This window comes from Oncorhynchus mykiss, unplaced genomic scaffold, assembly GCF_013265735.2.
Source record: "Oncorhynchus mykiss isolate Arlee unplaced genomic scaffold, USDA_OmykA_1.1 un_scaffold_87, whole genome shotgun sequence".
NCBI classification, from domain to species: domain Eukaryota; kingdom Metazoa; phylum Chordata; class Actinopteri; order Salmoniformes; family Salmonidae; genus Oncorhynchus; species Oncorhynchus mykiss.
The window spans coordinates 718,066-745,830 of NW_023493659.1; the positions used below are offsets into that span (position 1 = coordinate 718,066).

The 27,765-nt window shown below is 44.7% G+C and overlaps 1 protein-coding gene across 1 annotated transcript; it reads left to right on the forward strand.

The window, feature by feature from the left end:
- Positions 1-11,938: 11,938 nt before the first annotated feature.
- Positions 11,939-27,485, forward strand: LOC118947016 (translation initiation factor IF-2-like). The gene is made up of 8 exons (XM_036972030.1): positions 11,939-12,249; positions 14,553-14,603; positions 14,692-14,765; positions 19,278-20,066; positions 20,511-20,691; positions 22,027-22,174; positions 25,810-25,854; positions 26,189-27,485. The coding sequence occupies exons 1-8, from the start codon at positions 12,163-12,165 to the stop codon at positions 26,470-26,472; spliced, it is 1,659 nt and encodes a 552-aa protein (XP_036827925.1). The 5' UTR covers positions 11,939-12,162; the 3' UTR covers positions 26,473-27,485.
- Positions 27,486-27,765: the final 280 nt, after the last annotated feature.

A 27,765-nucleotide genomic window follows, 5' to 3' on the forward strand; every position in this document is an offset into this window, starting at 1 on the left:
ATCTAACCACTGAACGGTATCTAACCGCTGAATTGGTATCCAACTTCAATATTTTCCTTATCTTAATTTTCAAATGTATTTATTTGAATAGATTAGGGCAGATGTATTGATGAACAGTGGAAACAGTTAACATAAGAACATAAGAAGAAGTTAACAGCTGAATACAACGCATCATAGTTTAAACCAATTTTCAAACGCTATTTGTGATACAATTTGCTGATTTCACGTGAATGGTTCTTGGTCCCCCTTAACCCCCCCATTCCTAGAAACGCCCCTGCTTCTAATAAACCAGGTTGATTTATGACTTTATCTATGACTGCTCTTATCTTCTGTTCACCTGGATATTCCTATTCCAGTGTGTGTGAGACAGAGAGATAGAGGTTACTTCACTTGCTTTGGCAATGTTTACATATGCTTCCCATAACAATAAAGCCCTTAAATGAGAGAGAGAGAGGTGTTACGAGCGAGGGACAGAGAGAGACAGTTAATTATAATCTTACTTGCTGTGGAAATGAGTCTGATCCAGTAGTTAGTAGAGTAGTCTGATCCAGATGTGTTTTAGACCAGTAGTTAGTAGTCTGATCCAGGTGTGTTTTAGACCAGTAGTTAGTAGAGTAGTCTGATCCAGGTGTGTTTTAGACCAGTAGTTAGTAGTCTGATCCAGGTGTGTTTTAGACCAGTAGTTAGTAGAGTAGTCTGATACAGGTGTGTTTTAGACCAGTAGTTAGTAGTCTGATCCAGGTGTGTTTTAGACCAGTAGTTAGTAGTCTGATCCAGGTGTGTTTTAGACCAGTAGTTAGTAGAGTAGTCTGATACAGGTGTGTTTTAGACCAGTAGTTAGTAGTCTGATCCAGGTGTGTTTTAGACCAGTAGTTAGTAGTCTGATCCAGGTGTGTTTTAGACCAGTAGTTAGTAGTCTGATCCAGGTGTGTTTTAGACCAGTAGTTAGTAGAGTAGTCTGATCCAGGTGTGTTTTAGACCAGTAGTTAGTAGTCTGATCCAGGTGTGTTTTAGACCAGTAGTTAGTAGAGTAGTCTGATCCAGGTGTGTTTTAGACCTGTATTTAGTAGAGTAGTCTGATCCAGGTGTGTTTTAGACCAGTAGTTAGTAGTTAGTAGTCTGATCCAGGTGTGTTTTAGACCAGTAGTTAGTAGAGTAGTCTGATCCAGGTGTGTTTTAGACCAGTAGTTAGTAGAGTAGTCTGATCCAGGTGTGTTTTAGACCAGTAGTTAGTAGTCTGATCCAGGTGTGTTTTAGACCAGTAGTTAGTAGTTAGTAGTCTGATCCAGGTGTGTTTTAGACCAGTAGTTAGTAGAGTAGTCTGATCCAGGTGTGTTTTAGACCAGTAGTTAGTAGTCTGATCCAGGTGTGTTTTAGACCAGTAGTTAGTAGAGTAGTCTGATCCAGGTGTGTTTTAGACCAGTAGTTAGTGGAGTAGTCTGATCCAGGGGTGTTTTAGACCAGTAGTTAGTGGAGTAGTCTGATCCAGGTGTGTTTTAGACCAGTAGTTAGTAGTTAGTAGTCTGATCCAGGTGTGTTTTAGACCAGTAGTTAGTAGAGTAGTCTGATCCAGGTGTGTTTTAGACCAGTAGTTAGTAGTCTGATCCAGGTGTGTTTTAGACCAGTAGTTAGTAGTCTGATACAGGTGTGTTTTAGACCAGTAGTTAGTAGAGTAGTCTGATCCAGGTGTGTTTTAGACCAGTAGTTAGTAGTCTGATCCAGGTGTGTTTTAGACCAGTAGTTAGTAGAGTAGTCTGATCCAGGTGTGTTTTAGACCAGTAGTTAGTAGAGTAGTCTGATCCAGGTGTGTTTTAGACCAGTAGTTAGTAGTCTGATCCAGGTGTGTTTTAGACCAGTAGTTAGTAGTCTGATCCAGGTGTGTTTTAGACCAGTAGTTAGTAGAGTAGTCTGATCCAGGTGTGTTTTAGACCAGTAGTTAGAGTAGTCTGATCCAGGTGTGTTTTAGACCGGTAGTTAGTAGAGTAGTCTGATCCAGGTGTGTTTTAGACCAGTAGTTAGTAGAGTAGTCTGATCCAGGTGTGTTTTAGACTGGTAGTTAGTAGAGTAGTCTGATCCAGGTGTGTTTTAGACCGGTAGTTAGTAGAGTAGTCTGATCCAGGTGTGTTTTAGACCGGTAGTTAGTAGAGTAGTCTGATCCTTGTGTGTTTTAGACCAGTAGTTAGTAGTCTGATCCAGGTGGGTTTTAGACTGGTAGTTAGTAGAGTAGTCTGATCCAGGTGTGTTTTAGACCGGTAGTTAGTAAAGTAGTCTGATCCAGGGGTGTTTTAGACCAGTAGTTAGTAGTCTGATCCAGGTGTGTTTTAGACCAGTACTTAGTAGAGTAGTCTGATCCAGGTGTGTTTTAGACCAGTACTTAGTAGAGTAGTCTGATCCAGGTGTGTTTTAGACCAGTACTTAGTACAGTAGTCTGATCCAGGTGTGTTTTAGACCAGTAGTTAGTAGTCTGATCCAGGTGTGTTTTAGACCAGTAGTTAGTAGAGTAGTCTGATCCAGGGGTGTTTTAGACCAGTAGTTAGTAGAGTAGTCTGATCCAGGGGTGTTTTAGACCAGTAGTTAGTAGAGCAGTCTGATCCAGGTGTGTTTTAGACCAGTAGTTAGTGGAGTAGTCTGATCCAGTGGTGTTTTAGACCAGTAGTTAGTGGAGTAGTCTGATCCAGGGGTGTTTTAGACCGGTAGTTAGTAAAGTAGTCTGATCCAGGTGTGTTTTAGATCGGTAGTTAGTAAAGTAGTCTGATCCAGGTGTGTTTTAGACCAGTAGTTAGTATAGTAGTCTGATCCAGGGGTGTTTTAGACCAGTAGTTAGTAGTCTGATCCAGGTGTGTTTTAGACCAGTAGTTAGTAGAGTAGTCTGATCCAGGTGTGTTTTAGACCGGTAGTTAGTAGAGTAGTCTGATCCAGGTGTGTTTTAGACCAGTAGTTAGTAGTCTGATCCAGGTGTGTTTTAGACCGGTAAATAGTAGAGTAGTCTGATCCAGGTGTGTTTTAGACCAGTAGTTAGTAGAGTAGTCTGATCCAGGTGTGTTTTAGACCAGTAGTTAGTAGTCTGATCCTGGTGTGTTTTAGACCAGTAGTTAGTAGAGTAGTCTGATCCAGGTGTGTTTTAGACCAGTAGTTAGTTGAGTAGTCTGATCCAGGTGTGTTTTAGACCGGTAGTTAGTGGAGTAGTCTGATCCAGGTGTGTTTTAGACCAGTAGTTAGTGGAGTAGTCTGATCCAGGTGTGTTTTAGACCGGTAGATAGTAGAGTAGTCTGATCCAGGTGTGTTTTAGACCGGTAGTTAGTAGTCTGATCCTGGTGTGTTTTATACCAGTAGTTAGTTGAGTAGTCTGATCCAGGTGTGTTTTAGACCGGTAGTTAGTGGAGTAGTCTGATCCAGGTGTGTTTTAGACCAGTAGTTAGTGGAGTAGTCTGATCCAGGTGTGTTTTAGACCGGTAGATAGTAGAGTAGTCTGATCCAGGTGTGTTTTAGACCGGTAGTTAGTAGTCTGATCCTGGTGTGTTTTAGACCAGTAGTTAGTTGAGTAGTCTGATCCAGGTGTGTTTTAGACCAGTAGTTAGTGGAGTAGTCTGATCCAGGTGTGTTTTAGACCGGTAGATAGTAGAGTAGTCTGATCCAGGTGTGTTTTAGACCGGTAGTTAGTAGTCTGATCCTGGTGTGTTTTAGACCAGTAGTTAGTAGAGTAGTCTGATCCAGGTGTGTTTTAGACCGGTAGTTAGTTGAGTAGTCTGATCCAGGTGTGTTTTAGACCGGTAGTTAGTAGAGTAGTCTGATCCAGGTGTGTTTTAGACCGGTAGTTAGTGGAGTAGTCTGATCCAGGTGTGTTTTAGACCAGTAGTTAGTGGAGTAGTCTGATCCAGGTGTGTTTTAGACCGGTAGATAGTAGAGTAGTCTGATCCAGGTGTGTTTTAGACCGGTAGTTAGTAGTCTGATCCTGGTGTGTTTTAGACCAGTAGTTAGTTGAGTAGTCTGATCCAGGTGTGTTTTAGACCAGTAGTTAGTGGAGTAGTCTGATCCAGGTGTGTTTTAGACCGGTAGATAGTAGAGTAGTCTGATCCAGGTGTGTTTTAGACCGGTAGTTAGTAGTCTGATCCTGGTGTGTTTTAGACCAGTAGTTAGTAGAGTAGTCTGATCCAGGTGTGTTTTAGACCGGTAGTTAGTTGAGTAGTCTGATCCAGGTGTGTTTTAGACCGGTAGTTAGTAGAGTAGTCTGATCCAGGTGTGTTTTAGACCGGTAGTCAGTAGAGTAGTCTGATCCAGGTGTGTTTTAGACCAGTAGTTAGTTGAGTAGTCTGATCCAGGTGTGTTTTAGACCGGTAGTCAGTGGAGCAGTCTGATCCAGGTGTGTTTTAGACCGGTAGTCAGTAGAGTAGTCTGTGTTAAGACCAGAACATACATGTGTGTGTTAACGCTGTGAGAGGGAGAGAACAGCCACTCCTCCAGGCTTGATCCTGGAGGCTCCACAACATCCTGAAGCAAAGTACACACCTCCACTTAAACAGACTGAACACACCCTTCCTTCACTTATACAGACTGAACACACCCCTCCTTCACTTATACAGACTGAACACACCCCTCCTTCACTTATACAGACTGAACACACCCCTCCTTCACTTATACAGACTGAACACACCCCTCCTTCCCTTATACAGACTGAACACAACCCTCCTTCCCTTATACAGACTGAACACACCCCTCCTTCACTTATACAGACTGAACACACCCCTCCTTCCCTTATACAGACTGAACACACCCCTCCTTCCCTTATACAGACTGAACACAACCCTCCTTCCCTTATACAGACTGAACACAACCCTCCTTCACTTATACAGACTGAACACAACCCTCCTTCCCTTATACAGACTGAACACAACCCTCCTTCCCTTATACAGACTGAACACACCCCTCCTTCCCTTATACAGACTGAACACACCCCTCCTTCCCTTATACAGACTGAACACACCCCTCCTTCCCTTATACAGACTGAACACAACCCTCCTTCCCTTATACAGACTGAACACACCCCTCCTTCACTTATACAGACTGAACACAACCCTCCTTCCCTTATACAGACTGAACACACCCCTCCTTCCCTTATACAGACTGAACACACCCCTCCTTCCCTTATACAGACTGAACACACCCCTCCTTCCCTTATACAGACTGAACACACCCCTCCTTCCCTTATACAGACTGAACACACCCCTCCTTCCCTTATACAGACTGAACACAACCCTCCTTCCCTTATACAGACTGAACACACCCCTCCTTCACTTATACAGACTGAATACACCCCTCCTTCCCTTATACAGACTGAACACACCCCTCCTTCCCTTATACAGACTGAACACAACCCTCCTTCCCTTATACAGACTGAACACACCCCTCCTTCCCTTATACAGACTGAACACACCCCTCCTTCCCTTATACAGACTGAACACACCCCTCCTTCCCTTATACAGACTGAACACACCCCTCCTTCCCTTATACAGACTGAACACACCCCTCCTTCCCTTATACAGACTGAACACACCCCTCCTTCCCTTATACAGACTGAACACACCCCTCCTTCCCTTATACAGACTGAACACACCCCTCCTTCCCTTATACAGACTGAACACACCCCTCCTTCCCTTATACAGACTGAATACACCCCTCCTTCCCTTATACAGACTGAACACACCCCTCCTTCCCTTATACAGACTGAACACACCCCTCCTTCCCTTATACAGACTGAACACACCCCTCCTTCCCTTATACAGACTGAACACACCCCTCCTTCCCTTATACAGACTGAACACACCCCTCCTTCCCTTATACAGACTGAACACACCCCTCCTTCCCTTATACAGACTGAACACACCCCTCCTTCCCTTATACAGACTGAACACACCCCTCCTTCCCTTATACAGACTGAACACAACCCTCCTTCCCTTATACAGACTGAACACACCCCTCCTTCCCTTATACAGACTGAACACAACCCTCCTTCCCTTATACAGACTGAACACACCCCTCCTTCCCTTATACAGACTGAACACAACCCTCCTTCCCTTATACAGACTGAACACACCCCTCCTTCACTTATACAGACTGAACACAACCCTCCTTCCCTTATACAGACTGAACACACCCCTCCTTCCCTTATACAGACTGAACACACCCCTCCTTCCCTTATACCCTAATTATCCAATGGATTATGTATGTTTTCTGGTAACCCTAATAATCCAATGGATTATGTATGTTTTCTGGTAACCCTAATTATCCAATGGATTATGTATGTTTTCTGGTAACCCTAATTATCCAGTGGATTATGTATGATTTCTGGTAACCCTAACCCTGATTACTCAATGGATTATGTATGTTTTCTGGTAACCCTAATAATCCAATGGATTATGTATGTTTTCTGGTAACCCTAATTACCCAATGGATTATGTATGTTTTCTGGTAACCCTAATTATCCAATGGATGATGTATGTTTTCTGGTAACCCTAATTATCCAGTGGATTATGTATGTTTTCTGGTAACCCTAATTATCCAATGGATGTTTTCTGGTAACCCTAATTATCCAGTGGATTATGTATGTTTTCTGGTAACCCTAATTACCCAATGGATTATGTATGTTTTCTGGTAACCCTAATTATCCAGTGGATTATGTATGATTTCTGGTAACCCTAACCCTAATTACCCAATGGATTATGTATGTTTTCTGGTAACCCTAATTACCCAAAGGATTATGTATGTTTTCTGGTAACCCTAATTATCCAATGGATTATGTATGTTTTCTGGTAACCCTAATTATCCAAAAGATTGTGTTTTCTGGTAACCCTAATTATCCAATAGAATATGTGTTTTCTGGTAACCCCAATTATCCAATGGATTATGTATGTTTTCTGGTAACCCTAATTATCCAATGGAATATGTATGTTTCCTGGTAACCCTAATTATCCAATGGATTATGTATGTTTTCTGGTAACCCTAATTATCCAGTGGATTATGTATGTTTTCTGGTAACCCTAATTATCCAATGGATGTTTTCTGGTAACCCTAATTATCCAGTGGATTATGTATGTTTCCTGGTAACCCTAATTATCCAATGGATGATGTATGTTTTCTGGTAACCCTAATTATCCAGTGGATTATGTATGTTTTCTGGTAACCCTAATTATCCAATGGATGTTTTCTGGTAACCCTAATTATCCAGTGGATTATGTATGTTTTCTGGTAACCCTAATTACCCAATGGATTATGTATGTTTTCTGGTAACCCTAATTATCCAGTGGATTATGTATGATTTCTGGTAACCCTAACCCTAATTACCCAATGGATTATGTATGTTTTCTGGTAACCCTAATTACCCAAAGGATTATGTATGTTTTCTGGTAACCCTAATTATCCAATGGATTATGTATGTTTTCTGGTAACCCTAATTATCCAAAAGATTGTGTTTTCTGGTAACCCTAATTATCCAATAGAATATGTGTTTTCTGGTAACCCCAATTATCCAATGGATTATGTATGTTTTCTGGTAACCCTAATTATCCAATGGAATATGTATGTTTCCTGGTAACCCTAATTATCCAGTGGATTATGTATGTTTTCTGGTAACCCTAAACCTAATTACCCAATGGATTATGTATGTTTTCTGGTAACCCTAATTATCCAATGGATTATGTATGTTTTCTGGTAACCCTAATTATCCAATGGATTATGTATGTTTTCTGGTAACCCTAACCCTAATTACCCAATGGATTATATATGTTTTCTGGTAACCCTCATTATCCAGTGGATTATGTATGTTTCCTGGTAACCCTAATTATCCAATGGATTATGTATGTTTTCTGGTAACCCTAATTATCCAGTGGATTATGTATGTTTTCTGGTAACCCTAATTACCCAATGGATGATGTATGTTTTCTGGTAACCCTAATTATCCAGTGGATTATGTATGTTTTCTGGTAACCCTAATTATCCAGTGGATTATGTATGTTTTCTGGTAACCCTAATTATCCAATGGAGTATGTATGTTTTCTGGTAACCCTAATTATCCAGTGGATTATGTATGTTTTCTGGTAACCCTAATTATCCAGTGGATTATGTATGATTTCTGGTAACCCTAATTATCCAGTGGATTATGTATGTTTTCTGGTAACCCTAATTATCCAGTAGATTATGTATGTTTTCTGGTAACCCTAATTATCCAGTAGATTATGTATGTTTTCTGGTAACCCTAACCCTAATTACCCAATGGATTATGTATGTTTTCTGGTAACCCTAATTATCCAGTGGATTATGTATGTTTTCTGGTAACCCTAATTGTCCAATGGAATATGTATGTTTTCTGGTAACCCTAATTATCCAATGGATTATGTATGTTTCCTGGTAACCCTAATTATCCAATGGATTATGTATGTTTTCTGGTAACCCTAATTATCCAATGGATTATGTATGTTGTCTGGTAACCCTAACCCTAATTATCCAATGGATTATGTACAAAAGTGGAGGTGCAAGAGCATAAATTCTCATCTCAGGAAGTAGTTGAGTGGTTGTAATTTCCTCTTCATTTCATAGCCTCAGGAAGTAGTTTAGGGGTTGTAATTTCCCCATCAGGAAGTAGTTGAGGGGTTGTAATTTCCCCGTCAGGAAGTAGTTTGGGGTTGTAATTTCCCCGTCATCTCTTCGCCCCAGGAAGTAGTTTGGGGGTTGTAATTTCCCCGTCAGGAAGTAGTTGAGGGGTTGTAATTTCCCCGTCAGGAAGTAGTTGAGGGGTTGTAATTTCCCCGTCAGGAAGTAGTTGAGGGGTTGTAATTTCCCCGTCAGGAAGTAGTTGAGGGGTTGTAATTTCCCTGTCATCTCATAGTCCCAGGAAGTAGTTGAGGGGTTGTAATTTCCCCATCATCTCATAGCCCCAGGAAGTAGTTGAGGGATTGTAATTTCCCCGTCAGGAAGTAGTTGAGGGGTTGTAATTTCCCCGTCAGGAAGTAGTTGAGGGGTTGTAAATTCTCCATCAGGAAGTAGTTTGTGGTTGTACTTTCTCCATCCACTCATGGCCCCAGGAAGTAGTGTGGGGTTGTAATTACCCCGTCATCTCATAGTCCCAGGAAGTAGTTTGGGGTTGTAATTTCCCCGTCATCTCATAGTCCCAGGAAGTAGTTTGGGGTTGTAATTTCCCCGTCATCTCATGGCCCCAGGAAGTAGTTTGGGGTTGTAATTACCTCGTCATCTCATAGTCCCAGGAAGTAGTTTGGGGTTGTAATTTCCCCGTCATCTCATAGTCCCAGGAAGTAGTTTGGGGTTGTAATTTCCCCCTCATCTCATAGTCCCAGGAAGTAGTTTGGGGTTGTAATTTCCCCGTCATCTCATAGTCCCAGGAAGTAGTTGAGGGGTTGTAATTTCCCCATCAGGAAGTAGTTGAGGGGTTGTAATTTCCCCGTCAGGAAGTAGTTGAGGGGTTGTAATTTTCCCGCCAGGAAGTAGTTGAGGGGTTGTAATTTCCCCATCAGGAAGTAGTTGAGGGGTTGTAATTTCCCCGCCAGGAAGTAGTTGAGGGGTTGTAATTTCCTCGTCATCTCATAGTCCCCAGGAATTAGTTGAGGGGTTGTAATTTCCCCGTGATCTCATAGCCTCAGGAAGTAGTTGAGGGGTTGTAATTTCCCCGCCAGGAAGTAGTTGAGGGGTTGTAATTTCCTCGTCATCTCATAGTCCCCAGGAAGTAGTTGAGGGGTTGTAATTTCCCCGTCATCTCATAGTCCCCAGGAAGTAGTTGAGGGGTTGTAATTTCCCCGTCATCTCATAGTCCCCAGGAAGTAGTTGAGGGGTTGTAATTTCCCCGTCATCTCATAGTCCCCAGGAAGTAGTTGAGAGGTTGTAATTTCCTCGTCATCTCATAGTCCTCAGGAAGTAGTTGAGGGGTTGTAATTTCCTCGTCATCTCATAGTCCCCAGGAAGTAGTTTGGAGGTGGGGGTGCTGTTTTAAAAAATTTATATTTTATTAAAATTGTATTTCCATGGGAGTGGGGGTGCTGAAAAAAATATCTTTACCTGTAACAACAGACGCTATATCGGTCCGCTAATACAGTACTATTAAAGGCCCAGTGCACTACTTTTGTGAAGAATGTACATTTTCAGGGGGTACTGTAGATCCCTCAGCGCCCCTACTTCCAGCGGCTACACGTCATCTCAGGAAAAGACACATCATTGACACGGATTCTCCCAAAGTGAACAGTTCGGATTTGTCCATATATACATATATATATATATATACATATATATACAGTACCTGTCAAAAGTTTGGACACATACATCAAATCAAATCACATTTTATTGGTCACATACACGTGGTTAGCATATGTTATTGGTCACATACACGTGTTTAGTAGATGTTATTGGTCACATACACGTGGTTAGCAGATGTTATTGGTCACATACACGTGTTTAGTAGATGTTATTGGTCACATACACGTGTTTAGTAGATGTTATTGGTCACATACACGTGTTTAGCAGATGTTATTGGTCACATACACGTGGTTAGCAGATGTTATTGGTCACATACACGTGTTTAGCAGATGTTATTGGTCACATACACGTGTTTAGCAGATGTTATTGGTCACATACACGTGTTTAGCAGATGTTATTGGTCACATACACGTGGTTAGCAGATGTTATTGGTCACATACACGTGTTTAGTAGATGTTATTGGTCACATACACGTGGTTAGCAGATGTTATTGGTCACATACACGTGTTTAGCAGATGTTATTGGTCACATACACGTGTTTAGCAGATGTTATTGGTCACATACACGTGGTTAGCAGATGTTATTGGTCACATACACGTGTTTAGCAGATGTTATTGGTCACATACACGTGTTTAGTAGGTGTTATTGGTCACATACACGTGGTTAGCAGATGTTATTGGTCACATACACGTGGTTAGCAGATGTTATTGGTCACATACACGTGGTTAGCAGATGTTATTGGTCACATACACGTGGTTAGCAGATGTTATTGGTCACATACACGTGTTTAGTAGATGTTATTGGTCCCATACACGTGGTTAGCAGATGTTATTGCGGGTGTAGCGAATCTCATTTCAAGTGTTTTTCTTTATTTTTGATGTTTTCTACATTGTGGAATAATAGTGAAGACAAACTATTAAAAAACACATATGGAATCATGTAGTAACCAAAAAAGTGTTATACAATTCTTCTTAAATGTAGTCACCCTTTGCCTTGATGACAGCTTTGCACACTCTTGGCATTCTCTCAACCAGCTTCACAAGTCAAGGCAAAGAAAGGGTAGCTACTCTGAAGAATCTCACATAAAATATATTTTGATTTGTTTTACACTTTTTTGGTTACTGCATGATTCCATATGTGTTTTTTTTTAAGTTTTGAAGTCTTCACTATTATTCTGCAGTGTAGAAAATAGTAAAAAATAAAGAAAAACCCTTGAATCATCGGAATGTCATTCTAGATCATCGGATTGTCATTCTAGATCATCTGATTGTCATTCTAGATCATGTGGTTGTCATTCTAGATCATCGGATTGTCATTCTAGATCATGTGGTTGTCATTCTAGATCATCGGATTGTCATTCTAGATCATCTGATTGTCATTTGCTGGTTAGGGTTAGGGCCCACCCGCCAACAAATGTCTGTCTACGCTGCTGGTTTGGGTGAGATCGTTTTGGACTAGACCTAGCATCAAACTGGAAGGACTGGGCTTGTTTTAAGGGCTAGGTAACCAGTGTGTGTAAGCTGATTATCAGTAGTCAGGCTAATTTGAGCGTTAAGCCTGATGGGCCATATGCTGATTGACCCAGCACCCTGAGTCTCCTCCCCCTCAGCCAGACACTCACCTGTTCCTCCCCAGTTACCATCACAGCTGTTTCAGATTAATCTATTATCTCTCTCTCCCTCCCTCTCTCCGTCTCTCTGGGGGTGGAGGGGTGTTGTTGACTTCTGAGTTGGCATGACGATCTGACACCCTGCCGTCCAGAGCCTTCTGTCCATTTCCACGGTGACCTGATCCCATTCCGCTATTCTGTTCTCCGAGTTCCGGACCTGTGGAACACAGAGTGGATTACCGCTGTACACACACACGGAGTGAGTTCAGAGAGAGGAGAGATCTGGGAACGCAGTGAGGATGCCGGTGCAGCAGATCTCCGTGGTCCCCGCTCGGGAGATGGCCAATAACGGCCGGAGCACCCCTCGCTCCAAAGACAAGACCGAGGTAAGCCCCTGACCTATAACATCTGACCCCCTAGCCCTGACCCTAACCTGAACACAGACTCTGTGGAGCTCTCTGAATGAACTGTGGGTCCTTTCTGCTGTGTGTGAGGAGATGGAAGGGAAGGGAAGAAGAAGGGGAGGGAGAGTTATTCTATATATTCCTATCTATACCCAGTAGTGTGTGTTGGCTCTCAGTCCTGAGGGGAGGGTTATTGTATAACTTCCTATCTATACCCAGTAGTGTGTGTTGGCTCTCAGTCCTGAGGGGAGGGTTATTCTATATATTCCTATCTATACCCAGTAGTGTGTGTTGGCTCTCAGTCCTGAGGGGAGGGTTATTCTATATATTCCTATCTATACCCAGTAGTGTGTGTTGGCTCTCAGTCCTGAGGGGAGGGTTATTCTATAACATCCTATCTATACCCAGTAGTGTGTGTTGGCTCTCAGTCCTGAGGGGAGGGTTATTCTATAACATCCTATCTATACCCAGTAGTGTGTGTTGGCTCTCTGTCCTGAGGGGAGGGTTATTCTATAACATCCTATCTATACCCAGTAGTGTGTGTTGGCTCTCTGTCCTGAGGGGAGGGAGAGTTATTCTATATATTCCTATCTATACCCAGTAGTGTGTGTTGGCTCTCTGTCCTGAGGGGAGGGAGGGTTATTCTATAACATCCTATCTATACCCAGTAGTGTGTGTTGGCTCTCTGTCCTGAGGGGAGGGAGAGTTATTCTATATATTCCTATCTATACCCAGTAGTGTGTGTTGGCTCTCTGTCCTGAGGGGAGGGAGGGTTATTCTATAACATCCTCTCTATACCCAGTAGTGTGTGTTGGCTCTCTGTCCTGAGGGGAGGGAGGGTTATTCTATAACATCCTATCTATACCCAGTAGTGTGTGTTGGCTCTCTGTCCTGAGGGGAGGGAGAGTTATTCTATATATTCCTATCTATACCCAGTAGTGTGTGTTGGCTCTCTGTCCTGAGGGGAGGGAGAGTTATTCTATATATTCCTATCTATACCCAGTAGTGTGTGTTGGCTCTCTGTCCTGAGAGGAGGGTTATTCTATAACATCCTATCTATACCCAGTAGTGTGTGTTGGCTCTCTGTCCTGAGGGGAGGGTTATTCTATAACATCCTATCTATACCCAGTAGTGTGTGTTGGCTCTCTGTCCTGAGGGGAGGGTTATTCTATAACATCCTATCTATACCCAGTAGTGTGTGTTGGCTCTCTGTCCTGAGGGGAGGGTTATTCTATATATTCCTATCTATACCCAGTAGTGTGTGTTGGCTCTCAGTCCTGAGGGGAGGGTTATTCTATATATTCCTATCTATACCCAGTAGTGTGTGTTGGCTCTCTGTCCTGAGGGGAGGGTTATTCTATATATTCCTATCTATACCCAGTAGTGTGTGTTGGCTCTCTGTCCTGAGGGGAGGGAGGGTTATTCTATATATTCCTATCTATACCCAGTAGTGTGTGTTGGCTCTCTGTCCTGAGGGGAGGGAGGGTTATTCTATATATTCCTATCTATACCCAGTAGTGTGTGTTGGCTCTCTGTCCTGAGGGGAGGGTTATTCTATAACATCCTATCTATACCCAGTAGTGTGTGTTGGCTCTCAGTCCTGAGGGTAGAGTTATTCTATATATTCCTATCTATACCCAGTAGTGTGTGTTGGCTCTCTGTCCTGAGGGGAGGGTTATTATATAACATCCTATCTATACCCAGTAGTGTGTGTTGGCTCTCTGTCCTGAGGGGAGGGAGGGTTATTCTATATATTCCTATCTATACCCAGTAGTGTGTGTTGGCTCTCTGTCCTGAGGGGAGGGTTATTCTATAACATCCTATCTATACCCAGTAGTGTGTGTTGGCTCTCTGTCCTGAGGGTAAATCTATTTGAATTAAATTCCTTTTTGACAGCATTCCTTTTGATTTCAACCAAACCTTCCATCCATTTAGGACATGGAGGTGCTGAAAGTTGACCCGTTTTGCAAACCCCACCATATCATGACACATCCAACTTAAAAGCTTACAAACAGGGTTGTCAAACTATTTTATAATTTATTTTGAAAAAGGTCAAACTGTTTGCAACAGGGTATACTGCTCCTCTGCTAATGTGAAAATTAAAGAGTCTAATTACAATTTTTTGTACAAATGTTATTGTGAGTAGAGGAGTGAGACTTCATAGAATGACTCCATAGAATTTCTCCTGACTGTAAAAGATGTGCCTCTGAATACAGACATTTCTGTACAGAACATACTAGATACACAGTCTGACATTAACCCCGTCTCTCTCTCTCTCCCTCCAGAGTACTAAAGGTCCAGGTCGGTCAGGTAATCGATCCAGCAACGTCTTGAAGGTATTGATTAGTTGTTGTTTGATTGGTCGACAGCAGTCACTGCTGATTGGTTAGAGGTGAAGACATGTGCTGTGATTGGTTGTTGCAGGCCAGCAGTTCTACAACAGGATTGGCTCCTGGCAGTGTTTCCAGGACAACTCCCTCCTCTCAGGACATCTGCAGGTGAGACTGTTACCCAGCGGTGCCTTCAGTTGGCTTGAACGTTTGCTAAGTTGCGGAACGGTTTGTACTGAACGACACGTTTCCCCAAAAGGTTTATTAAAGAGCCCATAAAGAACACGTACCATACATACACAACATATCTTCTCTGTCTTTACTAAGGAGCGTGGTTACAGTCACATGTTAAGGGAACATTTTGGAGCGTGGTTACAGTCACATGTTAAGGGAACATTTTGGCTGTATGGAGCAAATATTTAAAGAGTCTGAATAAGTATACAATTTAGATTAAGCCACACGAAAACAACAGAAACAAACAAAAAGCCCATAAATGACAGGATAAGACCCGTACGATATGTCAGGAACTCTGACCAGACACCTTCACACCTATAGGTGTTGTCTATGTTGCAAGATTGATGTAATCCTCTCCACGTCAGTTCCCCACATAGACCTAACCGCATATCTTTTGAAGGTGCATGTTCATTTGTCCAGCATTTTGTTACACATTTCAGTTTATCAGGGCTCCTAAAAAAACGATGTAGTACTTTGAATTGAAACTCCCTTGTTTGGGTCCATGTAGTGTCTTTATGTAGTGTTTTCCATATGTTTCCCCAGCTCTCCTCTGATATCTGCACCTTCTCATCCCAACAAACTGTAGGGCAAAGGTTCATGATTTAGTCCCACAATAAGATCCCAATGATGAGCAGAAATCCAGGAAGTTTCCAGTCCTTATGGAGAAGAAGGGGTCGCTTCAGTAGTCAATGTGGACTGGCCAGTGTTCCGCGGTGGATTGAGGCTACTTCTTAGGCCTTGGGTCCTGTCTCTCACTCCTTCTGGGCACAACAATTTGCCACATAGTCGGCATATTTTTCCGGACCCTGTCCTCGGATCTGGAAGGTGGTGTAATCCCAATGGAGCGCAGGAAGGACTCGGCATCAGGTCCAGAATCTAAGATGTGGGTCTTACTCTCATGGGTGACGCGCAGCTTCGCAGGGAACATCAGAGAGTCTGTGATGTTTTTGGGCTGCCAGTTCTCTCCTGATCCCGTCGTAATCTTTTCTCTTCCGCTAATAGCTCTGCAGAATAGTCATTGAAGATAGATATGCGTTGGTCTTTGTAGAACAGCTCTCCCTTGGTTCTCGACAGCTGCATTATATCCTGTTTCTTTGAGAAGGTGTGCGATGATGGCGCTGGGTCTCTGTGTGTCCTTCGCTCTGGGCTGCTCGGGGCTGCAGGTGCGGTTCTATAGGCCTCTGTGTGTTTCACTCCAGGCCTGCTCGGGGCTGCAGGTGCGGTTCTATAGGCCTCTGTGTGTCCTTCGCTCGGGGCTGCAGGTGCGGTTCTATGGGCCTCTGTGTGTCCTTCACCCGGGCCTGCTCCGGGCTGCAGGTGCGGTTCTATGGGCCTCTGTGTGTCCTTCGCTCAGGGCTGCAGGTGCGGTTCTATGGGCCTCTGTGTGTCCTTCACTCCAGGCCTGCTCGGGGCTGCAGGTGCGGTTCTATGGGCCTCTGTGTGTCCTTCGCCCGGGCCTGCTCCGGGCTGCAGGTGCAGTTCTATGGGCCTCTGTGTGTCCTTCGCTCCGGGCTGCAAGTGCGGTTCTGTGGGCCTCTGTGTGTCCTTCGCTCCGGGCTGCAGGTGCGGTTCTATAGGCCTCTGAGTGTCCTTCACTCCAGACCTGCTCGGGGCTGCAGGTGCGGTTCTATGGGCCTCTGTGTGTCCTTCGCTCCAGGCCTGCTCTGGGCTGCAGGTGCAGTTCTATGGGCCTCTGTGTGTCCTTCGCTCTGGGCTGCAGGTGCGGTTCTATGGGCCTCTGTGTGTCCTTCGCTCCGGGCTGCAAGTGCGGTTCTGTGGGCCTCTGTGTGTCCTTCGCTCCGGGCTGCAGGTGCGGTTCTATAGGCCTCTGAGTGTCCTTCACTCCAGACCTGCTCGGGGCTGCAGGTGCGGTTCTATGGGCCTCTGTGTGTCCTTCACTCCAGGCCTGCTCTGGGCTGCAGGTGCGGTTCTATGGGCCTCTGTGTGTCCTTCGCCCGGGCCTGCTCCGGGCTGCAGGTGCGGTTCTATGGGCCTCTGTGTGTCCTTCGATCTGGGCTGCAGGTGCGGTTCTATGGGCCTCTGTGTGTCCTTCGCTCGGGGCTGCAGGTGCAGTTCTATAGGCCTCTGTGTGTTTCACTCCAGGCCTGCTCGGGGCTGCAGGTGCGGTTCTATAGGCCTCTGTGTGTCCTTCGCTCGGGGCTGCAGGTGCGGTTCTATAGGCCTCTGTGTGTCCTTCACTCCAGGCCTGCTCGGGGCTGCAGGTGCGGTTCTATAGGTCTCTGTGTGTTTCACTCCAGGCCTGCTCGGGGCTGCAGGTGCGGTTCTATGGGCCTCTGTGTGTCCTTCGCTCCAGGCCTGCTCTGGGCTGCAGGTGCGGTTCTATGGGCCTCTGTGTGTCCTTCGCCCGGGCCTGCTCCGGGCTGCAGGTGCGGTTCTATGGGCCTCTGTGTGTCCTTCGCTCTGGGCTGCAGGTGCGGTTCTATGGGCCTCTGTGTGTCCTTCGCTCTGGGCTGCAGGTGCGGTTCTATGGGCCTCTGTGTGTCCTTCGCCCGGGCCTGCTCCGGGCTGCAGGTGCGGTTCTATGGGCCTCTGTGTGTCCTTCGCCCGGGCCTGCTCCGGGCTGCATGTGCGGTTCAATGGGCCTCTGTGTGTTCTTCGCCCCGGGCCTGCTCTGGGCTGCAGGTGTGGTTCTATGGGCCTCTGTGTGTCCTTCGCTCCGGGCTGCAAGTGCGGTTCTGTGGGCCTCTGTGTGTCCTTCGCTTCGGGCTGCAGGTGCGGATCTATGGGCCTCTGTGTGTTTCGCCCCGGGCCTGCTCTGGGCTGCAGGTGCGGATCTATGGGCCTCTGTGTGTCCTTCGCCCCGGGCCTGCTCTGGGCTGCAGGTGCAGTTCTGTGGGCCCTCTCTATGACTAAAGGTTTAGCAGTATCGAGTCCCTCAGTATCTTGTCCACAAATGTAGACAGTTTCTGCCCCCATTCTGCATTGATTACGACCCCAGAAATTCTTATATTATTATGACGCAAAAAGTTTATAAACAGCCTGATCTGGTTGATTCCTCTAGCTGGCCCATCAGGTAGCTGACAGCCTGGTCTGGTTGATTCCTCTAGCTGGCCCATCAGGTAGCTGACAGCCTGATCTGGTTGATTCCTCTAGCTGGCCCATCAGGTAGCTAACAGCCTGGTCTGGTTGATTCCTCTAGCTGACCCATCAGGTAGCTAACAGCCTGGTCTGGTTGATTCCTCTAGCTGGCCCATCAGGTAGCTGACAGCCTGATCTGGTTGATTCCTCTAGCTGGCCCATCAGGTAGCTAACAGCCTGGTCTGGTTGATTCCTCTAGCTGGCCCATCAGGTAGCTAACAGCCTGGTCTGGTTGATTCCTCTAGCTGACCCATCAGGTAGCTAACAGCCTGGTCTGGTTGATTCCTCTAGCTGGCCCATCAGGAAGCTGACAGCCTGGTCTGATTGATTCCTCTAGCTGGCCCATCAGGTAGCTGACAGCCTGGTCTGGTTGATTCCTCTAGCTGGCCCATCAGGTAGCTGACAGCCTGGTCTGGTTGATTCCTCTAGCTGGCCCATCAGGTAGCTGACAGCCTGGTCTGGTTGATTCCTCTAGCTGGCCCATCAGGTAGCTAACAGCCTGATCTGGTTGATTCCTCTAGCTGGCCCATCAGGTAGCTAACAGCCTGGTCTGGTCGTGTTACCCAGGGATAGTGTTACTTAGGGATAGTGTTACCCAGGTATAGTGTTACCCAGGTATAGTGTTAGCCAGGGATACTGTTACCCAGGGATACTGTTACCCAGGGATACTGTTACCCAGGTATAGTGTTACCCAGGGATACTGTTACCCAGGGATACTGTTACCCAGGGATACTGTTACCCGGGTATAGTGTTACCCAGGGATAGTGTTACCCAGGGATACTGTTACCCAGGGATAGTGTTACCCAGGGATACTGTTACCCGGGTATAGTGTTACCCAGGGAAACTGTTACCCAGGGATACTGTTACCCGGGGATACTGTTACCCAGGGATAGTGTTACCTAGGGATACTGTTACCCAGGGATACTGTTACCCAGGGATAGTGTTACCCAGGGATAGTGTTACCCAGGGATAGTGTTACCCAGTGATAGTGTTACCCAGTGATAGTGTTACCCAGTGATAGTGTTACCCAGTGATACTGTTACCCAGGGATAGTGTTACCCAGGGATAGTGTTACCCAGGGATACAGTTACCCAGGGATACTGTTACCCAGGGATACAGTTTCCCTCATGCTGTCTTTTCATCTCTCCATCTCGCTGTCTGTTTCCCGAGTGTGTGTGTGTCTCCCTGTGTCTCTCTTTGTGTGTGTGTCTCCCTGTGTCTCTCTTTGTGTGTGTGTCTCCCTGTGTCTCTCTTTGTATGTGTCGCCCTGTGTCTCCCTGTGTCTCTCTGTGTGTGTTTGTGTGTCTCCCTGTGTCTCTCTTTGTGTGTGTGTGTGTGTGTGTATAGGCCGGTGCCGCTGGGTCGTGTAGAGGAAGGTTGTGACACAGCAGTGATGAAGCTGAGCGGCGCAGCATTAGGCTCCTCCCAGACCGCGTTAGGCTCCTCCCAGCAGGGCCAAACCAGGAAGAAGAAGAAGAAACCAAACAGGAAGAGAGACTCCTGCTCCGCCCCCGATGCCCCAGCGACCGCACAAGATGACCCGGTCCAACACAGTGACGACCGCAGTGACCGCAGCTCTGACCGCATCGGAGAGAGGGGGGAGAGGAGGAGGGAGAGGAGAGGGGAGAGGAGGAGGGAGAGGAGAGGGGAACATCCCCGCCACCGTAGCGCTGCCCCTCCTGAATCTGATTCGTCATCTGACGGGGAGGCGGGGCGGGAGGCCAGAAGCTGGAGCAGGGAGAAAGCCAAGAGGGGACGACGCCGCAGTGGGAGTAGCAGGGAGAGGGGAGGGGGAGAGGGGATGGAGCTGCAGTCTGTAGGGTCTGATGAGGGGAAGGAGAACCAAGAGAAAGAGGTACCACTGGAGAACGGTTCCGGAGTGAAGAACCGTCGACCAGGAGGAGGAGGGGAGGAGAGCGGGCGGAGCTCCCAGCGCAGGGAGGGGGCGGGGTCTAAGTTCCGTAGCCCCGGCGGTAGCTCATCATTGGCTGAGGATGGAGAGGGGGAGGGACAGATCACTAAGAATTACCAGGAGACCGGGTCAGTGGGTGGAGACATGTCCGCGCCGTCGCCACGGAGATATGGGGGCTGCAACGCCCCCGAAGGCTGCTCCGATGACGAGCCAGAGGTCTGCAGGTAGGTGTGTTTGTTCATCTGTGTGTGTGTGTGTGTGTCTCTGTGTGTGTGTGTCTCTGTGTGTGTGTGTTCATCTGTGTGTGTGTGTGTTCACGTGTGTGTGTTCATCTGTGTGTGTGTGTGTGTGTGTGTGTATGTTCACCTCTGTGTGTGTTTGTGTGTGTGTGTGTGTGTGTGTGTTCATCTCTGTGTGTGTATTCATGTGTGTGTGTGTTCATCTCTGTGTGTGTGTGTGTTCACGTGTGTGTGTTCATCTCTGTTTCTGTGTGTGTGTGTGTGTGTGTGTTTCTGTGTGTGTGTGTGTGTGTGTGTGTGTGTGTGTGTGTGTGTGTTCATCTCTGTGTGTGTTTGTGTGTGTGTGTGTGTGTGTGTGTGTGTGTGTGTGTGTGTGTGTGTGTGTGTGTGTGTGTGTGTGTGTGTGTGTGTGTGTGTGTGTGTGTGTAGGATCTGCCACTGTGAAGGAGATGAGGAGTGTGTGTTGATAACCCCGTGCCGCTGTACAGGCAGCATGAGGTTTGTTCACCAGGACTGTCTCAACCAGTGGATCAAGTCATCAGACACACACTGCTGTGAGCTGTGCCAATACAACTTCATCATGGAGACTCACCTTAAACCTCTACGTAAGGTACAGAGACCTCAACACACCTGACCTGTATATACACCTCAACACATCTGACCTCAACACATCTAACCTCTATACACCTCAACACATCTGACCTCTACACATCTGACCTCTATACATCTGACCTCTACACACCCCTCAACACATCTGACCTCTACACACCCCTCAACACATCTGACCTCTACACATCTGACCTCTATACATCTGACCTCTACACACCCCTCAACACATCTGACCTCAACACATCTAACCTCTATACACCTCAACACATCTGACCTCTACACATCTGACCTCTATACATCTGACCTCTATACACCCCTCAACACATCTGACCTCAACACATCTAACCTCTACACACATCTCTACACATCTAACCTCTACACACATCTGACCTCTACACACACAACTCAACACATCTGACCTCTATACATCTGACCTCAACACATCTAACCTCTACACACATCTCTACACATCTAACCTCTACACACCCCTCAACACATCTGACCTCTACACATCTAACCTCTACACACATCTCTACACATCTAACCTCTACACACCCCTCAACACATCTGACCTCAACACATCTAACCTCTACACAACCCTCAACACATCTGACCTCAACACATCTAACCTCTACACACATCTCTACACATCTGTCCTCTACACACATCTCTACACATCTAACCTCTACACACATCTAACCTCTACACACATCTGACCTCAACACATCTAACCTCTACACACATCTCAACACATCTGACCTCTACACACCCCTCAACACATCTGACCTCTACACATCTAACCTCTACACACATCTGACCTCTACACACACAACTCAACACATCTGAACTCTACACACATCTCTACACATCTAACCTCTACACACACCTCAACACATCTGACCTCAACACATCTGACCTCAACACACACCTCTACACATCTGACCTCAACACATCTAACCTCTACACACAACTCAACACATCTCACCTCTACACACACCTCAACACATCTGACCTCTACACAGACACCATGATGGGACTCAGTGGAGATGCCCATGCTGTCAGACACCATGAGGGGACTCAGTGGAGCTGCCCATGCTGTCAGACACCATGATGGGACTCAGTGGAGCTGCCCATGCTGTCAGACACCATGAGGGGACTCAGTGGAGCTGCCCATGCTGTCAGACACCATGATGGGACTCAGTGGAGCTGCCCATGCTGTCACAGACACCACGAGGGGACTCAGTGGAGCTGCCCATGCTGTCAGAGACACCATGATGGTTCAGATACATAGATACCTGTCTATGACACACTCTTTCTCACCTTTTCTCTCCCTCAGTGGGAGAAGCTCCAGATGTCGACCAATGAGAGGAGGAAGATCTTATGCTCCCTGATGTTCCACCTGGTGGCCATTGGTTGTGTTCTCTGGTCCGTATACGTCCTCGTCAACAGAACCCTCCACGAGATCAACCTGGGACGCAACACCGGTCAGCACCTCCACCCTGACCTTAACCCAACCTCTATACAACCCTAACCTCTGTAGAACCACAACCCTGACCTAACCTCTATACAACCCTGACCTAACCTCTGTACAACCACAACCCTAACCCAACCTCTATACAACCCTGACCTAACCTCTGTACAACCACAACCCTAACCCAACCTCTATACAACCCTGACCTAACCTCTGTACAATCACAACCCTAACCCAACCTCTATTACAACCCTAACCTAACCTCTGTACAATCACAACCTTAACCCAACCTCTATACAACCCTGACCTAACCTCTATACAACCCTGACCTAACCTCTGTCCAACCACAACCCTAACCCAACCTCTATACAACCCTGACCTAACCTCTGTACAACCACAACCCTAACCTCTGTACAACCACAACCCTGACCCAACCTCTATACAACCCTGACCTAACCTCTATACAACCCTGACCTAACCTCTGTACAATCACAACCCTAACCCAACCTCTATACAACCCTGACCAAACCTCTGTACAACCACAACCCTAATCCAACCTCTATACAACCCTGACCAAACCTCTGTACAACCACAACCCTAATCCAACCTCTATACAACCCTGACCTAACCTCTGTACAACCACAACCTTAACCCAACCTCTATACAACCCTGACCTAACCTCTGTACAACCACAACCCTAACCCAACCTCTATACAACCCTGACCTAACCTCTGTACAACCACAACCCTAACCCAACCTCTATACAACCCTGACCTAACCTCTGTACAACCACAACCCTAACCCAACCTCTATACAACCCTGACCAAACCTCTGTACAACCACAACCCTAATCCAACCTCTATACAACCCTGACCAAACCTCTGTACAACCACAACCCTAATCCAACCTCTATACAACCCTGACCTAACCTCTGTACAACCACAACCTTAACCCAACCTCTATACAACCCTGACCTAACCTCTGTACAACCACAACCCTAACCCAACCTCTATACAACCCTGACCTAACCTCTGTACAACCACAACCCTAACCCAACCTCTATACAACCCTGACCTAACCTCTGTACAACCACAACCCTAACACAACCTCTATACAACCCTGACCTAACCTCTGTACAACAACAACCCTAACCCAACCTCTATACAACCCTGACCTAACCTCTGTACAACCACAACCCTAACCCAACCTCTATACAACCCTGACCTAACCTCTGTACAATCACAACCCTAACCTCTATTCAACCCAACGTCTTACAACCTTAACCCAACTTCTTACATTACTGTGTTTTCAGATGAGAATATAGTAACATTACTGTGTTTTCAGGAGAATATAGTAACATTACTGTGTTTTCAGGAGAATATAGTAACATTACTGTGTTTTCAGGAGAATATAGTAACATTACTGTGTTTTCAGGAGAATATAGTAACATTACTGTGTTTTCAGGAGAATATAGTAACATTACTGTGTTTTCAGATGAGAGGAGAATATAGTAACATTACTGTGTTTTCAGATGAGAATATAGTAACATTACTGTGTTTTCAGATGAGAATATAGTAACATTACTGTGTTTTCAGGAGAATATAGTAACATTACTGTGTTTTCAGACGACATGTGGAGAATATAGTAACATTACTGTGTTTTCAGATGAGAATATAGTAACATTACTGTGTTTTCAGGAGAATATAGTAACATTACTGTGTTTTCAGATGAGAATATAGTAACATTACTGTGTTTTCAGATGAGAATATAGTAACATTACTGTGTTTTCAGGAGAATATAGTAACATTACTGTGTTTTCAGATGAGAATATAGTAACATTACTGTGTTTTCAGGAGAATATAGTAACATTACTGTGTTTTCAGATGAGAGGAGAATATAGTAACATTACTGTGTTTTCAGAGGAGAATATAGTAACATTACTGTGTTTTCAGGAGAATATAGTAACATTACTGTGTTTTCAGATGAGAATATAGTAACATTACTGTGTTTTCAGATGAGAATATAGTAACATTACTGTGTTTTCAGGAGAATATAGTAACATTACTGTGTTTTCAGATGAGAATATAGTAACATTACTGTGTTTTCAGGAGAATATAGTAACATTACTGTGTTTTCAGATGAGAGGAGAATATAGTAACATTACTGTGTTTTCAGGAGAATATAGTAACATTACTGTGTTTTCAGACGAGAATATAGTAACATTACTGTGTTTTCAGATGAGAGGAGAATATAGTAACATTACTGTGTTTTCAGGAGAATATAGTAACATTACTGTGTTTTCAGATGAGATGAGAATATAGTAACATTACTGTGTTTTCAGGAGAATATAGTAACATTACTGTGTTTTCAGACGAGAATATAGTAACATTACTGTGTTTTCAGATGAGATGAGAATATAGTAACATTACTGTGTTTTCAGATGAGAATATAGTAACATTACTGTGTTTTCAGATGAGAATATAGTAACATTACTGTGTTTTCAGAGGAGAATATAGTAACATTACTGTGTTTTCAGATGAGAGGAGAATATAGTAACATTACTGTGTTTTCAGACGACATGTGGAGAATATAGTAACATTACTGTGTTTTCAGGAGAATATAGTAACATTACTGTGTTTTCAGAGGAGAATATAGTAACATTACTGTGTTTTCAGGAGAATATAGTAACATTACTGTGTTTTCAGATGAGAGGAGAATATAGTAACATTACTGTGTTTTCAGACGACATGTGGAGAATATAGTAACATTACTGTGTTTTCAGGAGAATATAGTAACATTACTGTGTTTTCAGAGGAGAATATAGTAACATTACTGTGTTTTCAGGAGAATATAGTAACATTACTGTGTTTTCAGAGGAGAATATAGTAACATTACTGTGTTTTCAGGAGAATATAGTAACATTACTGTGTTTTCAGGAGAATATAGTAACATTACTGTGTTTTCAGATGAGAGGAGAATATAGTAACATTACTGTGTTTTCAGGAGAATATAGTAACATTACTGTGTTTTCAGGAGAATATAGTAACATTACTGTGTTTTCAGAGGAGAATATAGTAACATTACTGTGTTTTCAGGAGAATATAGTAACATTACTGTGTTTTCAGATGAGAGGAGAATATAGTAACATTACTGTGTTTTCAGATGAGAGGAGAATATAGTAACATTACTGTGTTTTCAGGAGAATATAGTAACATTACTGTGTTTTCAGGAGAATATAGTAACATTACTGTGTTTTCAGGAGAATATAGTAACATTACTGTGTTTTCAGATGACAGGAGAATATAGTAACATTACTGTGTTTTCAGATGAGAATATAGTAACATTACTGTGTTTTCAGGAGAATATAGTAACATTACTGTGTTTTCAGATGAGAATATAGTAACATTACTGTGTTTTCAGGAGAATATAGTAACATTACTGTGTTTTCAGATGAGATGAGAATATAGTAACATTACTGTGTTTTCAGATGAGAATATAGTAACATTACTGTGTTTTCAGGAGAATATAGTAACATTACTGTGTTTTCAGATCTGAATATAGTAACATTACTGTGTTTTCAGGAGAATATAGTAACATTACTGTGTTTTCAGATGAGAGGAGAATATAGTAACATTACTGTGTTTTCAGACGACATGTGGAGAATATCAGTGATGAAGTACTACACTGCTGAGGGTAAGGAGGCCTCTGGTATCAAACACAGACACACACAATCTCTCTGTTTCCCCCTGGGTAGACATAACTAACCTGTGTATCTATATGTCTGTGTGTCTGTCTCTCTCGCTCTCTCTCTACCTTTACACCTCTCTCTCTCTCTCTCTCTCTCTCTCTCTCTCTCTCTACCTCTACACCTCTCTCTCTACCTCTCTCTCTACCTCTACACCCCTCTCTCTCTCTACCTCTCTCGCTCTCTCTACCTCTACACCTCTCTCTCTCTATCTCTACACCTCTCTCTCTACCTCTCTCGCTCTCCCTCTCTACCTCTACACCTCTCTCTCTCTCTCTCTAGGTGTGTTGGAGTGGCCGTTCTGGATGAAGCTGGTCATCGTGGCGATAGGCATGTCAGGCGGACTGGTGTTCATGTATGTCCAGTGTAAAGTGTACTGGTTGCTATGGAGACGACTCAAAGCCTTCAATCGCATCATCACTGTGCAGAACTGCCCCGAGAAGCCGCCGCCCACCAACGCCGCGCTGGCCAATGGGAATCACCCTGAGGCCGTGGAAGTCCCGATAGGCCCCGCCCCCGAGGTTATCCAGATGGACTCCGACCTCTCGGAGGAAAACCCCGTCTGACACACACACACAGACACACAACACACACACACAGCTCTTGGTAATGCACCCTCCCTATAGCCTATCAGAGCCCAGCACACCAAAGAGTCATAATGTGACGTAGCCAATAAAAGCATCTGTTATAGAAGCAGCTGTAGATTAGCCAATCAGTGTCTGTTATAGAAGCAGCTGTAGATTAGCCAATCAGAGCGTCTGTTATAGAAGCAGCTGTAGATTAGCCAATCAGAGCGTCTGTTATACTCTCTCAGTATTCAATATAAACAGCCTGAGGAGTAGCTGATGCGTAGAACCAAGTGTTCAAGGGCTGGAACAAAACCCTGCACACCTTGCAGCTCTCATGGAGGAGGGTTAGAGTCATAGAGCATATTTATTTATGTTAGTATTTAGTCTCTCTCTGCTGGACAGGATAGAACTCTGAACCTAACCCTTACCCATATTTATTTATGTTAGTATTTAGTCTCTCTCTGCTGGACAGGATAGAACTCTGAACCTAACCCTAACCCATATTTATTTATGTTAGTATTTAGTCTCTCTCTGCTGGACAGGATAGAACTCTGAACCTAACCCTAACCCATATTTATTTATGTTAGTATTTAGTCTCTCTCTGCTGGACAGGATAGAACTCTGAACCTAACCCTAACCCATATTTATTTATGTTAGTATTTAGTCTCTCTCTGCTGGACAGGATAGAACTCTGAACCTAACCCTTACCCATATTTATTTATGTTAGTATTTAGTCTCTCTCTGCTGGACAGGATAGAACTCTGAACCTAACCCTAACTCATATTTATTTATGTTAGTATTTAGTCTCTCTCTGCTGGACAGGATAGAACTCTGAATAGAAATACTTGTGAAATGTGGTATTAAAGGTCCCGGTCTGTCACTATGACGTCTAGAAGTCTATCTGAAGAGCTGTCTGTCTGTCACTATGATGTCTATCTGAAGAGCTGTCTGTCTGTCACTATGATGTCTATCTGAAGAGCTGTCTGTCTGTCACTATGATGTCTATCTGAAGAGCTGTCTGTCTGTCACTATGATGTCTATCTGAAGAGCTGTCTGTCTGTCACTATGATGTCTATCTGAAGAGCTGTCTGTCTGTCACTATGATGTCTATCTGAAGAGCTGTCTGTCTGTCACTATGATGTCTATCTGAAGAGCTGTCTGTCTGTCACTATGATGTCTATCTGAAGAGCTGTCTGTCTGTCACTATGATGTCTATCTGAAGAGCTGTCTGTCTGTCACTGATGTCTACAAGTCTATCTGAAAAGGTCCCTGTCTGCCTGCCTGTTTGTC

Excerpts from the sequence above, each read along its gene's own strand:
- LOC118947016 (XM_036972030.1), top strand. The coding sequence starts at position 12,163 with ATGCCGGTGCAGCAGATCTCCGTGGTCCCCGCTCGGGAGATGGCCAAT. Across the intron at positions 12,250-14,552 it reads GCTCCAAAGACAAGACCGAG|AGTACTAAAGGTCCAGGTCG; the intron begins GTAAGCCCCTGA and ends CTCTCCCTCCAG. Across the intron at positions 22,175-25,809 it reads CAACCTGGGACGCAACACCG|ACGACATGTGGAGAATATCA; the intron begins GTCAGCACCTCC and ends CTGTGTTTTCAG.